At 37.3% G+C, this 15,442-nt stretch overlaps 1 protein-coding gene across 2 annotated transcripts in view; it reads left to right on the top strand.

The window, feature by feature from the left end:
• Positions 1-15,442, top strand: part of LRP6 (LDL receptor related protein 6) — a 174,365-nt gene that overhangs the window by 91,973 nt on the left and 66,950 nt on the right. For both annotated transcript variants that reach the window (XM_029204998.1, XM_029204999.1), the window contains 3 exons: positions 9,440-9,636; positions 11,389-11,520; positions 14,938-15,334. In XM_029204998.1, the coding sequence (XP_029060831.1) occupies positions 9,440-9,636; positions 11,389-11,520; positions 14,938-15,334 (726 nt within the window). The remainder of the gene's footprint in view (positions 1-9,439; positions 9,637-11,388; positions 11,521-14,937; positions 15,335-15,442) is intronic.

The following is a 15,442-nucleotide window of genomic DNA, read 5'->3' as shown; positions in this document are numbered from 1 at the left end:
TGGGTTTTAAATTATAGCACAGCCATTCAGTGCAGTGTTATATAGCCTTTAAAATTAACGTGAAAGCAATATTTAATAATATGTTGAAAATCTTTACATTGTGAAATGAAGATGGGTCATTATGATGCAGTAAATGCTGTGCATTTACAAAAATTCACTTTTGTAAAAAAAATACAGTCAGGGGCTTCCCTGGTGGCGAAGTGGTTGAGAGTCCGCCTGCCGATGCAGGGGACACGGGTTCCTGCCCCGGTCTGGGAAGATCTCACATGCAGTGGAGCAGCTGGGCCCGTGAGCCATGGCTGCTGAGCCTGTGCGTCCGGAGCCTGTGCTCCGCAACGGGAGAGGCCACAACAGTGAGAGGCCCACGTACCGCAAAAAAAAAAAAAGTACAGTCAGATATTGTTTAAACAAGATGAGAGGATGAGTTGGAGTCTTTCAAAATACATAAATTAACCATTTTTTCTCAGGGCATATTAACAGTTATTAAGATGCAACAAGGACCTTGGGACCTGCTGCATATATACCCAGTGAAGAAGCTCAGTAATTACAGGTGGTAAATGCTCTTTATTCCTGGTTTGGTGCAGGCGCCTCAATTGTTTCTTGGTTTGGCTCAGCTGTTTTCCTTCGTCCTGTTGGGGGCTACTATTTAGAATTAATGAATTTTTACCAAATTCTTAATTCTAAATTCCATTGGTTAGTTGGTTTCCTGTTATGTCTTAGTTGGTTTCATGCTGTACCTTAACTATTTATAGAAGAAACCAGGTTTTCCATTCCTTGATCATTGGAAATTGCTTGTATTTGTGTATATACATGTACATATTGTACATATGCACATAATAAAGGACTAGAAAGATATACTTTTTATTTCCACATTTTTTATAGTCAACATATGTGTATTCTTTATATTATCAGGAGAAAATAATTACTTTGGAAAAAGTAAATACCAGATTTTGCCGACATGGTTTAGGTCCCTTCATGCTTCTCCTTTGCCTGTACTCCAGATACATTATTAGCTTTACTTCAGTCTGTCCTGCCTGTAATCCTCTTGAATACAGTGTAGCTCAGTCTTCCTTCACATGAGGCGCAGATGTTTAAGACACTATTCAAGTTAATTGCCCATTTTTAAATTGGGTTATTTTATTATTGAATTGTAAAAATTTTATGTATTCTAGATACAAGTTCTTCATTGGATATATTATTTAGAAATAAAGTTCAAACTATTAGTTTTTTCTTTTGTTAAAGGTGTTTTTGATGTAGTAAGAAATCTTTGCCTAACCCAAAGTCACAAAGATTGACACTTATGTTTTCTTCTAAGAGTTTTATTGTTTTAATTCCTAACATTTAGATCTATGATCCATTTTGTGTGTGATGTCTTACACTTTTTTATTAATTTATTTCCAAGTATTTGGGGTTTTTTATGGTGTTGTGAATGAATTATTTAATAAATTTCAATTTTTCTGTTTTCTCAGCACCATTTATTAAAGAAATTGTCTTTTCTCCATTGGATATTCTTGGTTCCCTTGTTAAATATTAGTTAACTGTATCACTTTTTGTATTTTTCATTGGTAGTCTATAGAAATCAATTTATTTGTGTATATTGATCTTGTATCCTGCAACCTTGTTGAATTAATTACATCTGTGAGGCTTTTTTCTTTTAAATTCTTTTGTATTCTCTGCATACAGAATTGTGTCATCTGGGAATAATGACAGTTTTACTTCTTCCTTTCCCATCTGGATGCCTTTTATTCTTACTTGATAGTACTCACTAGGTCTTAGGCTGAATAGAAGACATCCTTGCCTTGTTCATGATCTTTGGGGGAAATCATTAAAATTTTTTTTTTCTTTTTTTGCCATTGAGCAGGATCTTAACTATAGGTTTTCTGTAGAGACCTTTTAATCAGGTTTAGGAAGTTCTCATCTATTCCTAGTATCTTCGGTTTTTACCATGATTGCGTATTGGATTTTGTCCAGTACTTTTTCTGCATCTGTTGAGATGATCATGGGGTTTTGTTTTTTATACACATGGTGAATTTCATTAATTGGTTTTCAGTTGTTTAACCAATCTTGCATTCTTGGAATAAATCTCACTTGGTCATGTTTTAGAATCCTTTTTATTTATTTCTTTTTTTAAAAATAATATTAAAAAAATTTATTTTTGGCTGCGTTGGGTCTTTGTTGCTGCATGTGGGCTTTCTCCAGTTGTGGCGAGCGGAGGCTACTCTTCACTGCCGTGCGCAGGCTTCTCATTGCGGTGGCTTCTCTTGTTGCGGAGCATGGGCTCTAGGTGTGTGGGCTTCAGTAGTTGTGGCATGTGGGCTCAGTAGTTGTGGCTTGCGGCCTCTAGAGCGCAGGCTCAGTAGTTGTGGCTCACAGGCTTAGTTGCTCCACAGCATGTGGGATCTTCCTGGACCGGGGCTTAAACCTGTGTCCCCTGCATTGGCAGGTGGATTCTTAACCACTGTGCCACCAGGGAAGCTGTAGAATCCTTTTTAGATGTTTCTAGATTCAGTTTGCTAATATTCTGTTGAGGATTTTTATGTGTTTATTCATGAGAAATTGGTCTGTAGTTTATTTTCCTTGTGCTGTCTGGCTGGTTCGTATCAGTGTAATACGAGCCTCATAGAATGAGTTGGGAAGTGTTCCCTCTTCCTCTATTTTCTGGAAGAGTATGTGATAGATTGATATTATTTCTTCTGCAAATTTTTTTTTTTTTTTTTTTTTTTGTGGTACGCGGGCCTCTCACTGTTGTGGCCTCTCCCGTTGCGGAGCACAGGCTCTGGACGCATAGGCTCAGAGGCCATGGCTCACGGGCCTAGCTGCTCTGCGGCATGCGCGATCTTCCCGGCCTGGGGCACGAACCCGTGTCCCCTGCATTGGCAGGTGGACTCTCAACCACTGTGCCACCAGGGAAGCCCTCTTCTGCAAATATTTAATAGGAGTCATTAATGAAGCTATCTGGGCCTGGGGATTTCTTTATGGAAAGATTTTAAATTATTAAGTCAATTTCTTTAATTGTTCTAGGCCTTTACATTTAATTTCTTCTTGAGTGAGTTTTGGTAATGTTTCTAGGAATGTTTCTATTTCACCTAAGTTTTCCATTTTGTTGGCATAAAATTGTTCATGGTATCTTATAATCCTTTTAATTTCTAAGGTCAGTAGTGATGTCCCTCTTTTATTCATAATTTTATTCACAAATTTCCCAATTTATTTTTTTGTCAGTCTAGTGAAAGGCTTGTCAACTTTGTCGATCTTTTAATAGAACCCACATTTGGTTTTATTTATTTTTTTTCTGTATTGTCTTTTTCTGTTTTATATTTCATTTGATTTCCACCCTAATATTTTAAAATTTTCTTGCTTTGGATTTAGTTTGCACACACACCCCCCCCCTCCGTTTCTTAAGGTTGAAGCTTAGATTATAGATTTGAAGTCTGTCTTTTTCTTCTGTTTTTCTTTAATATTTATTTATTTATTTGCTGTGTCAGGTCTTAGTTGCGGCACGCAGGTCTTTCATTGTGGCGTGTGGACTCTTCACTTCGTTGCGGTGTGTGCAAGGGCTTCACTCTAGTTGTGGTACACTGGCTTAGTTGCCCCGCTGCATGTGGGATCTTAGTTCCCTGACCAGGGATAGAACCGGCGTCCCTGCATTGCAAGACAGATTCTTAACCACTGGACCACCAGGGAAGTCCCTATCTTCTTTTCTAATGCAGGCATTTAGGGATAAATTTATAGAATTTACCCTAAGCACTGCTCTGGCTGGTGACATCCCACACATTTTTATATGTTGTATTTTCATTTTCTTTTAGCTCAAAATATATTTTTTTAACTTATTGGGATTTCTTCTTTGACCCATTGCTTACTTAGAAGACATTGAGGGAGGATTTAGAAAAATTTAACTATGAGAAAATTCTCACTGTGGATTTCCTGAATTTTTCTGTCCTTGATATTCAGTGTGCTCAGAGAATACACCTTGTATGACTTCAGTCTTTACAATTAATTGATACTTGTCCTAATGTTCGAATTTCCATATCCTTTATGATTTCCTGTCTAGTTGTCCTACCTTTTAATGAGAATAGGATTTTGAGATCTCAGACTGTTATTGTTGAATTGTCTGTTTCTTCCTTCAGTTCTGTCAGGTTTTGCTTCATTTGTTTGGGGCTCTGTTTTTATTTGTGTATGTTTATAACTGTTACATCTTCCTCATGATTTGACTTTTTGTCATTATAAAATGTGCTGCTTTATCTCTAGTAATACTTTTTTGTGTTAAAATATATTTTGTCTGATAGAACCACTGCATCTCTCTTATGGTTACTGTTTGCTGTAACCTTTCAGTTTCAACGCATTTGGATCTTTGGATATAAAAGGTGTCTCTTGTAGACAGCCTACAGTTGAGTCTTGTTTTGTTTTACCCGGTCTAACAACCTTTGCCATATATATATGGTTTCTTTTTACAAAGAAAAACTGTATACATTTAAGGTGTTCAACCTTTTGTCTTTTAATTGGGGTGCTTAATCTGTTTACATTTAATGTTGTTAATAATATGGTTGAGTTTACATCTGACATTTTTATTTTATTTTTCATGTCTGTCTTTTTTTGTTCCGTTGGTTCTTCTGCCTTTTGTATTAAGTAGATATTTTTTAGTGTATCGTTTTAATTCCTTTTATGTTTTTAAACAGTGTTTTGGAGAATAAAATATTCTTAGTGATTATTCTAGGGATTGCAATATTCCTTTTGTCAAAATCTGTATTATGGTAAAATACTAAGTTAATTCCTGTAAATTATAGAAGTTTTAGTCTAGTGTATCTCCATTTCCTCTCCCCTCCTTTGTACTATTAGTGTCATTTATATTACATTTCTATTATAACCAATGGAATGTTATAATTATCACTTTATACAACGTTAGGTGTTTTTAAAAGGTTAAAGGAGAAAAAGAGAAAACATTATTCATAGAGTCTTTTGTATTAACCTACATATATGCCATTTCAGGTACCCTGTAATTCTTCCTGAGGGTTTGAGTTACTATTTGATGTCATTTCTTTGCTCTAAATTAGTTCTGTTCTCTTCCCTGTCCTTTGTGCTTCAAATCTTTATTTTTAAAAAATCTATTTTTCTGTTTCTTTTTGATCTTCAGAAATTCCTCCTTAGGGATGTAATGTACAACATGATGACTGTAATTAACACTGCTGGATGATACATAGAAAAGTTATAGGAGAGTTAATCCTAAGAGCTCTCATCCCATGGAGAAAATTTTTTTTTTCTTTTCTTTCTATTATATCTGTATGAGATGATGGATGTTAGCTGAATTTATGTGGTAATCATTTCACAATATGTCTAACTCACACCATCATGCTATACATTGTACTGTGATATATGTCAATTATTGCTTAATAAAACGGGAAAAAATCATGAAAAAAGAAAAAAAATTCCTTCTTTTCACTGGCTGTTTCTGTTTCCTTATCTGTTATGTTTATTCACTCCTGTGTTTGTGTTATTTCTAGTTGATAATTCATTTCTTAAGTGACTTATTCTTATACTTCTAATTCTTTCATTAGTTCTGTCACCTCAGTTTTGAGGTTTTAAATTGTACTTTGTGTTATTCTTTTACGGCTAGTATATGATTTTAAAGCATTTCAGGTTATTTTGCAATAGGTTGTAAACTATTTGTTTTAGGGCCATACTTTTCTCACATATTTTAGTATCTTTAGGGATGTTATTTTCTTCTTTTTTTTGTTTTTAATATTAACTTTTTTAATGGACTTGATCTTAATTTACTTTTAAATTTTCACCTGAAATTGTTTTTCTGGAACTTGTTGAAGAAGGCAGAGTTTTTTATCATAACTTTTGTAACTTCACAGAACTCTCGAGTGTGTGTGTGTTTAAAAAATTGGCAGCTTGCTTTCTGAGATTTCCTGGCTCTGTTTCCTTCTCCCACTTTTTTCTGTACCTTAGTTTTCCATTATCTCTCTTGTACTATCATCCTCACTTTCATTGTACTCCCAGTAATGTATGGTCAGTATGGGCCTTTGTCTGTAAGGGAGCTCTGTTGGGTCAGTTGGAGAGTTCACTGTAGGTTAAAGTGCACCAGTCCCTTCAGTACCAGCCATCCACTCTTTGCATTCTCTGAGTGGACAGAGCCAGTCCTCGGCAGCTGCTGTTCTCAGTTTGGTTTCCCTGTCTTTCCATTGCTGTCTATTTTGTGTGTTCTCCTGTTCCTGGAGCTGCTGAATGCCCTATTTTTTCCTTCCGATTCCTCCTGCAGAAGTGCTGATGCCAATGAGATCTTATGGCTGTTGGTAGTTTTCCTTCTTGTGTCTTGGGTTTTGTGGTAGTACCTTTTCATCTAGCTTTGTTTCATCTAGATTTGTTGTAAATGTTGTCCAAGGGTTTTTTGGTTTTGCTACCTAGTTGTTCTGTTTTCATGTGGAAGACTTGTAGAGATTTTTCAAACACTGTACCACTACCACTGTTGTCATCTTTTTAGGTGTTATTAAAACCTCACTGTGATGTGGAGAAGCTCTCTTCCAAGGTTAGGTTCAGATGTCAGAATTCATGACAGTAGTGCTTTGGTGTGACTAAGTAGATTTATTACCCACACAGGTGGGGAGTTCTCAGTTGGGGGCAGAGGACAACCTTCTGGGAAGAGGTTCAGAAACAGAAAGTGAATACAAGTGTACAGGTGTTTTATAAAGGATAAGTCTGGTTGGTGCAGAATTTGAAAGAGGCACCTGCCAGGCGTGGAACCTGAAAGAGGTGGTGAGTGCACTCCTGTACTTGGCGGTACTGGTGAGAGTGAGCCCTCAGGAAATGACAGACAGAGGGAGGAGATGATGCTCAGAGGTTGCCAGCACTAAAGCAAAGCATCAGTAGGGGTCTCTGTTTCTCTCCTTTGGTCTCTGTAGAAGAGATCAATTTTTCAAGTCCTGTTTTGGTGTGGCATACCACTGAAGGACTGGGCTTTGACCTTGCCAGCCACATTTGTTCTCAGTATCCGTGATCAACTCCTCCTTGAAGTAACTCGAGTTTCCGGGGGGGTAATCCCAACCAGAGGGAAGAAAGGTGAAGACTATGTTCACTTGTCTGCAGTTTCAGAGCAAGTCACCATTGGCTGGACAAATCGGTAAGTCACCAAAGAATATGGCAAGAATGAGTGATAGCCTTCTTAGCTCTGCTTTTTGTACAGTTCTGTTAATTACATATTTCATTTAAGATATTTAATTTTATCAGACGTTCACTGAGTGTCTAATAAGTCCACCTAATTTTGTACATATTGTCATATTGTGTTGTGTGAGATCCTGTTAATATAAATAAGCCAGAGTCTAGTATTTACTTGATTCTGATAAGCTATTGATTTTAAGAGCTTTTTATTTTGACTTACAAACCAGCACATGAAATGTTCACTTCAGGTGTAAAATATTATCCCTATGTCAGAAATATTAAAATATTGAAAGCATACATCCTAAAATTGAGGAGTCATTTATGAAATGTTTATTAAGTACCAATCATAACGCTTAAATGCTTTTGCATATGTTATCATTTAGTCTTCACGGTAACTCAGTGTGGTTAGGTTATTATCTTCCAATAACAGATGAGGAAAACAAAGCTTGTGGAAATAAGTAGTGTAAGTACAGGGGACATTTGAACTCGGCTCTGTCTCATTTCTTTTCAGTATATAAATGCTTTCAGTCAATATGTAAAATGAGTAAATCTTTTAGGGAGGCGTTCTGTTTTTCCTATCTGTTTATTCTGCTGTGTTAAATTCATTAGAGTGAATTTTAACTTTTTATTTAATAATATACAAAGGACTTAGAAGACTTTTTTCTCCCCAGAGTTTTTCAAAGATCTGGTTATATAATTTGTGATTCTTTAAGATGGTTAATGAAAACCTAAGTAATTTCATCTTTACTATTATTTTTCAGTCATGTTACTTGACTTTCTTGGCAGCTTCTCAGAACTCTATGTCTTACCATAATGAATTTTGGAAAACGTCAGTGTGAAATATGCAGGCCTATTTAAATTTGAACTTAAACTATGATACCACTCCTGTAATGGCATAATCATTTTAGTAAACTTAATAAAGCTGTTCATTTAAAAAGTGGAAGAAACCACTTCAGAAGTAGTCATTGTGACCGTTCTAATTGGGAAATGAGAGGGAAAGTAATCTGCTAGGGAAGCAAGAATTAAAAAAGAGAGGAGAAAGTTGTGGTGATGTAGGCTGGCCTAGGTGTGAGGTTTTAAAATAGAAAGTTTGATAAACTAGTCATGCTCATCTTGTATACAGTTATTTAAAAATCTGGCTCAGATTTAAAACATCTTAGGCTAAGACCATTCCATGTACAATAACAGATGCTAATTCTGCTTAGATGAAAATTATCTTACTGCTCTTAAATTTAATTTAGTATACCTGTGATCTGTTAGGTGTTAGAGATCAGGTAACCTCAGGGACCTAAAAATTGGATTTTCTGTCAATGTGTTATCCTTTATTTCTTTTTAGTTGCTCACATTTTCCTCTTTCTCTCCTAGCTGAGCGATTTATGAAAATATTAGATTTGATATTATGAAAATATCAAAGCGTTTATTTTCTTGACTGCTATTGTGGCTCAAACACAGTTTGTTCATTATTCAAGAATTATATTATTTACTAATTACATAACTGTCCATGACATTCTGCAAAGTTCTGTGCCTTCAGTACTAATCAGGCTCTCTACCTCTCCTTCCATATAGTTAGGATTGCTTGTGAAATTTGGGGATCTGCTTTGTCTCTTGAACACATTCTGCGGTGGTTGGGCTTCCTTTTTGCTACCTGGCTTGTGGAGATTAACCATATAGCAGAAAGCCAACTGAGGTGATCATTTGCTGGAGCGAGACTGGAGTCTGCAGAGAGAGAGCTCTACCAGAATGACTTTTTAGCCTCATGTGTATGTTTTTACTTTTCAGTTATCAAAGCCATAAGAAGTGATGGAAGAAATAGGCTCAGATTCTTTGTTCTTCCACATCAAGAAGGGAAAAACCTATTGCTGATTTAAAACTACTTCCCAGGGCCAACTCTAAACCCTGGGATTTTTCTTTTTGCCAGCCTTTCTCTTTCTAATGGCATGAATTATGTGGAAGGATGGAAGGTGTGAGTGCGGAGACGGGAGCTGACAGCAGTGCTGATACTTGGGCCTTCACTTTGCCTGCTAGCTTGTAGTGCCCCCGGAGCCTGACGCCAAGTTAGGAGCCATTCTGAAGTGCTTGGTTGAGGATTTCGGGCACCATGATTTCAAATACGTTTGAATTTACTCCTTGTCTTATTTTTCATAGGTGTATTTGACCTTAACATATGTGTTATCCAGGATTTGTATGTGTTAATGTGGACTGCAAGACCATTTTAATGGGAGAGGTGACGTTTTGATTAAAGAAGAAAATTTAGAAACGTTTGAGTTTTTCTCTTTGTGTTTAATAGGCAGGCGGTGGTTAAAGGTTCCCTTCCACATCCTTTTGCCTTGACGTTATTTGAGGACACATTGTACTGGACTGACTGGAATACACACTCCATTTTGGCTTGCAACAAGTACACTGGCGAGGGTCTGCGTGAAATCCATTCTAACATCTTTTCTCCCATGGATATACATGCCTTCAGCCAGCAGAGGCAGCCAAATGGTAAGTGATCTTGATTTTTAAATTGCAGGTTGGAATAGCTTTGTAGCACTCTGATGCCTGGCTTTAGTGAGGGGCAAGAGGAGGGAGGATATATCCAAAGGTAGTGGGAAGAAATAAACAGGGAAAATGCCAAAATATAATTCAGGGTAGACAACAGCGTAAACCATTTGTAACTTGATATCTGTCACTACAGACCACCTCAGCCCTTTGTTTGAGTCTGGGGGTATGAAGGTAAAGAAGAGAGAAATAAAATAAGAAATTGAAATAGCTCATATGTTAAGGTTGTGCACAAATGCATTTCTTATTCATATTATTTCTCTCTAATGAGTGATTTTGTTCATTGTATGTTTAAAAATGAACACTTTTCTTGAATGGAAACCTCTATTAATCTAACTGGTTAATTTAAGTACCTCAGGTTACTTAAATAAAATACTTGCTTATACCTTTTCTGTACACATCCCCCCACCTTTTTTTCTTAGTTTTGCTTCTGTTTCTGGCCATCCTTTATAATGACTTGGGCTGTGACTGCTGACAACAATTTCTTGTAAGAGAGGACTAGAGTTAGGTTTAAAAGAATATGAGAATGTTAAGTGTTTGGCACTGGTGTGTAAATAAATGTCTGGCATGTGTCTGAGTGTATTTCAGATTGTATTCCATAGCCAAAAATGCAGGGGTTTTGGATTATGCATTGCTTTGTATTAGTTCCTTCCATTTAGGGGGAGATAGTCAAATACTGAATGTGTCATATTGGAATCTGGTGATCATGAGTCCATAAAAATGTTTTAAAATGTTTTAAAATGTTTGTGTTATTCTTTTGTAGAAAAGAAAATGTTTAGTCACTTGCGTGAATTTTTTATTTCAGTGTTGGCCCTCAGGAAAGAATTTCTTTGTTCTTGTTTTTTTAATGACACTGTTGATCCTTTATGTTTTACTAGTTTGAGAATTTGCAGTTATGTGTGATATTGCTTTCTTTTATCTTTCATATTTTGTTGATCTCCATCTTTTGTTGATTTTTTTCTGAGTATTATTTAAATCCATCCCTTTCTATATATAGTTTCTTCACATTTTCTAATTAATCTCTGCTTCTCAGTTTTCCCTTTTAAGTCCATTTTGTTTATCTTTTCCATGTAAATCTTTCCAAAGTATGGCTTTCCTTGTCTCTCAGTGCCTCCACCACAGACTTTCCCCTCCCTGTGCTCATTCAGCTTTAGTTCCTATTAGTCAAACCTTAATCTTCCGTTACACTGTTCACCTTATTATCTCACCCAGTGTACAGCCTCCAAGCCTTCATTCATGTGGCTTTACCACACTTGAATGTCCCCCTATGTGTTCTTCCTACCTTTCAAGACTTCAGTCATGTCCTGTATCTTTCCATAGTGATTTACTTCCCATTTAACTCTATACTGACTTTACAGTCTAAATGTGCAAGATAGCAGTTTCATTGTTTTGTATTGTTTTCCAGTATTATTGTTCATTAATCTTGTCATACTGGCCAGATTGCAAGCTCTTTAGGGCAGAGACATCCTGCTTTATTTCTTGTATATTCCTCTTTGGATACAAAATGCTAAGTAAATTCTCACTGATTAATTCCCTTCCTTGCAGATGGTCTGGTAGTCAAGCACCTGGATGACATTTGGTAATAATTTGGTTTATCAGAGTTGCTCATGTTATGGTTGTTAACCTTTGTGTATCTAGAGTGGGGGAGGTCATCCATAATCATTGGTATTAATTACTGTGATTTATATTTGACAGCTACAAATCCATGTGGAATTGATAATAGTGGTTGTTCCCACTTGTGTTTGATGTCTCCAGTCAAGCCTTTTTATCAGTGTGCTTGCCCAACTGGGGTTAAACTCCTGGAGAATGGAAAAACCTGCAAAGATGGTAAGAAGTTGGTCTCCAAGAAGGAAGAATTTTAGATAGCAATTGGGATTCTTTATGATTTATTTTATTTCTCTGTAATAAGCTCTACAGGTTACAGTGCTTTGGGAGACTAGTCACTTAATCTCTCAGTCTTCACAATTGGTTATATACTAGGAGTGTTTTGTGTTTTATGGCAACTCTTGAATATTATAAATTACTTTAGTATTTAACTGAATTTTTAACATGCTGTTTTGGAAAAAAAAATTAGGTGCCATTTCTTTTCTCTGTCAAATCTCATAGTCAGGGCTTCCCTGGGGGTGCAGTGGTTAAGAATCTGCCTGCCAGTGCAGGGGACACAGGTTTGAGCCCTGGCCCGGGAAGATCCCACATGCTGCGGAGCAACTAAGGCCGTGCGCAGCCACTACTGAGCCTGCGCTCTAGAGCCCGTGAGCCACAACTACTGAAGCCCACGAGCCACAACTACTGAAGCCCATGCGCCTAGAGCCCGTGCTGAAACAAGAGAAGCCACTGCAATGAGAAGCCCGCGCACTGCAACGAAGAGTAGCCCCTGCTCACTGCAACTAGAGAAAGCCCGTGCACAGCAACGAAGACCCAACACAGCCATAAATAAATTAAAAAATAAAATGAGATTTAAAAAATCTCATAGTCATTGATCACAATTGATTCTTGTGGAAATGAGTATTCTCATAAAGAATACATTTTTAACAGTAGGTAGCATTTGTAAATAAAGAACTTCAGTGCGAGGAAAAGATGTTTATTAAACTTTTAACTATAAAGACTATCATGGGATAAACATATTTTCTAAAAAATGATTGAATGATGTTTTTAATTGCCTTTTAACAACAGAGAATTGCCTTCAGAAGAAGAAAAGAATTCCTTATTGTACTGTTTAAAGCAACTCTTTCTATACTTAACCACCACACTGCCTCTTCTCCTTACTCTCAATTCCCTATAGAGAGAGGGCATATTGGAGAAGTATTCTGATTTAAGACATTTCAAGGGACTTCTGGTTTGGGATAACACCAGTTCTTCTCTTTTTCTTCTTAATGAGAATGTTATTCTTCATTCTTACCCCTATGGATCACCATCTGGTTCTCTAGCCACCAGCAAGACCTGGTAAGAAAATTGTTATATTTAGCAGTGGCTTCTTTATCTAACTCTGAAAAGTAGGAGCCTTTATTTAGGAGTGGGTTAGAGTTCCTGGCAAGGGGGTCAGGAAGTCAGAGAGATGGAATTGAGTTGGTGTACAGGATATTTGTCATGACTTGGCATTGATAAATTATCCTCCTAGTCAAAGGTGAAGCTGGCTGACTCTTGTCAGACGGTTTTCATGGCAAACAATAATTTGGTTTCAGTTTAAAACAAAAGGTTTTTGTAATGTTGCCTTTTTGTTTAAAAATCTAGCCTGACTTTAAAACAGAGGATTTATTTTAGCAGTAGTGGTCTGTTTATACCCTATAGCAGTGCAGATGTACGAGTTTAACTCCTATTTTGAATTTCAGATATACATTTGGCATGTAGTAGCCTTAAGTTAACTCTTCTGTTTTGATCACCTTGCCAAATTGACAGCTTCACTCTCTATGACTTCTTTGTTTGCAGAGTTTAGGGCTGGCTTCTTTTGGTAGTTAGCAGAGGCAGTGAATTGGATAAAGTTACTCCTACTTGGTGCCTGCTGTGGCATTTAGGGCTGTATTCTCTCCAAGACAGAGTTCATTTATAATTAATCCATGAGTCAAAAAGCTGATGCTGAGAGCTTCTTCACTCCTCTTCTCAGTGTTTTCTACTATAATTCCAGATTAATGCTTGAAGTTTAATGTCAGTATTTTCTTTCGGACTCATTTCTTTGGTTGGGAATCTTTTTTCGCTCTTTGAGATGTCAACCTGCTTACTATGGTTTTTTGTTTTTTTGTTTTTTTGTTTTTTTTGCGGTACACGGGCCTCTCACTGTTGTGGCCTCTCCCGTTGCGGAGCACAGGCTCCGGACGTGCAGGCTCAGCGGCCATGGCTCACGGGCGCAGCCACTCCACGGCATGTGGGATCTTCCCGAACCGGGGCACGAACCCATTTCCCCTGCATCAGCAGGCAGACCCTCAACCACTGTGCCACCAGGGAAGCACAGTGGTTGTTAAGTTAAGTATAAAAGTTAAGCACATTAACTTTTATATAAAGTTAAATGTTTTTTTGCTAGTGGTTGACTTGAATATTTAAAATCAAAGCAAACAAAAAGGTTAATATTCTCATTCACAACAGTGTTTTTATTGAATACTGTTTTGGGTTAAAAGCATTTCATAAATAAATCTGATTTAAAACTCAATGAAATAAAAATTTGAAAGTTTCCTTTCTAATGATAATAATAATAATATATTAGCTAGTATTTATTGAATACTTACATGTTTGGTACATTTCTGAGTTTTACATTTATCTCCTTAAAGTCTCACAGCAACCCTATAGAAACCAGGCTTAGAGAGATTAGGTGTTTTGCCCGAGTTTGTGTAACTGCTTGAATCCAGTTCTGTCAGATGAACAACTCTAACCCTTACCCAGTGTGTCATATTTATCTGATTCCCTCTCTTCTGCTGCTGTTTCCTCCTCCATAGGTTCCTTTGTCCTTAATTCTGTCAGGCATTGCCCTGTAGTTCTTTTTGTTACAACAGCTTTACCGAGATGTAGTTTACCTATAAAATTCAACCATTTCAAATGTACAATTCGGTGATTTTTAGTAAATTTACAGAGTTACAACCATCAGAATACATCCACTTTTAGAACATTCTCGTTAATCACAAAAGATCCTTGTCCTAGATTCCTTTACCTTTTTAAACATCCTTCTTGAACAAAGGACCATACTTCCTTCCTCTGATATTCAGCTACTTACCTTCTTAGTCATTACTTAGTTGCTATTCATTATGCCTTTAAATAAATGTTATTGATTCCAGGGGCTATATAATGAGTGAAGCCAGAGAGAGAATCAAAACTTGATTTGGAGAATTCAGCCATTGTAGAGTTTGACCTCATAGTCAAGCCACTCCTGTTTTACTGCATTACTTTCCATTTCCACCCTAAATAGACCCTAGTATCCTTTTTTTTTTTTTTTTTTTTTTGCGGTATGTGGGCCTCTCACTGTTGTGGCCTCTCCCGTTGTGGAGCACAGGCTCCAGAGGCGCAGGCTCAGCAGCCATGGCTCACGGGCCCAGCCGCTCCGCGGCATGTGGAATCCTCCTGGACCGGGGCACGAACCCGTGTCCCCTGCATCGGCAGGCGGACTCTCAACCACTGCGCCACCAGGGAAGCCCCTTAGTATCCTTTTATACTCATTACTTTTCAATTACTGAAGAAGTTCTGCATTTTTTATTTAGAGTAACTAAATTTTGCCTGTGGGTTTCAAGTTTTTTCTTCATTTTTTTCACTTTGTTTTTCTAGGTGCCACTGAATTACTGCTTTTAGCCCGAAGGACAGATTTGAGACGAATTTCTTTGGATACACCAGATTTCACAGACATTGTTCTACAGTTGGAAGACATCCGTCATGCCATTGCCATAGATTATGATCCTGTGGAAGGCTATATCTACTGGACTGATGATGAAGTGAGGGCCATACGCCGCTCATTCATAGATGGATCTGGCAGTCAGTTTGTGGTCACTGCTCAAATCGCCCATCCTGATGGTATTGCTGTTGATTGGGTTGCCCGAAATCTTTATTGGACAGACACTGGCACTGATCGGATAGAAGTGACAAGGCTCAACGGGACCATGAGGAAGATCTTGATTTCAGAGGACTTAGAGGAACCCCGGGCTATTGTTTTAGATCCCATGGTTGGGTAAGAGGCTCTGCTGATAGAAAATTTTGCCAGGTGTTTCTGGTTTTTTACAGGTTCCTGGAAACATTGAGAAAAACAATGTGAAGTATATGCTGGTTTCCAATAAAT

This window comes from Monodon monoceros, unplaced genomic scaffold (genome assembly GCF_005190385.1).
Source record: "Monodon monoceros isolate NGI ecotype Baffin Bay Population unplaced genomic scaffold, NGI_Narwhal_1 Super_Scaffold_6, whole genome shotgun sequence".
NCBI classification, from domain to species: domain Eukaryota; kingdom Metazoa; phylum Chordata; class Mammalia; order Artiodactyla; family Monodontidae; genus Monodon; species Monodon monoceros.
Note: the sequence above shows the minus strand (reverse complement) of the source record. Positions and strands in the feature narration are given on the sequence as shown.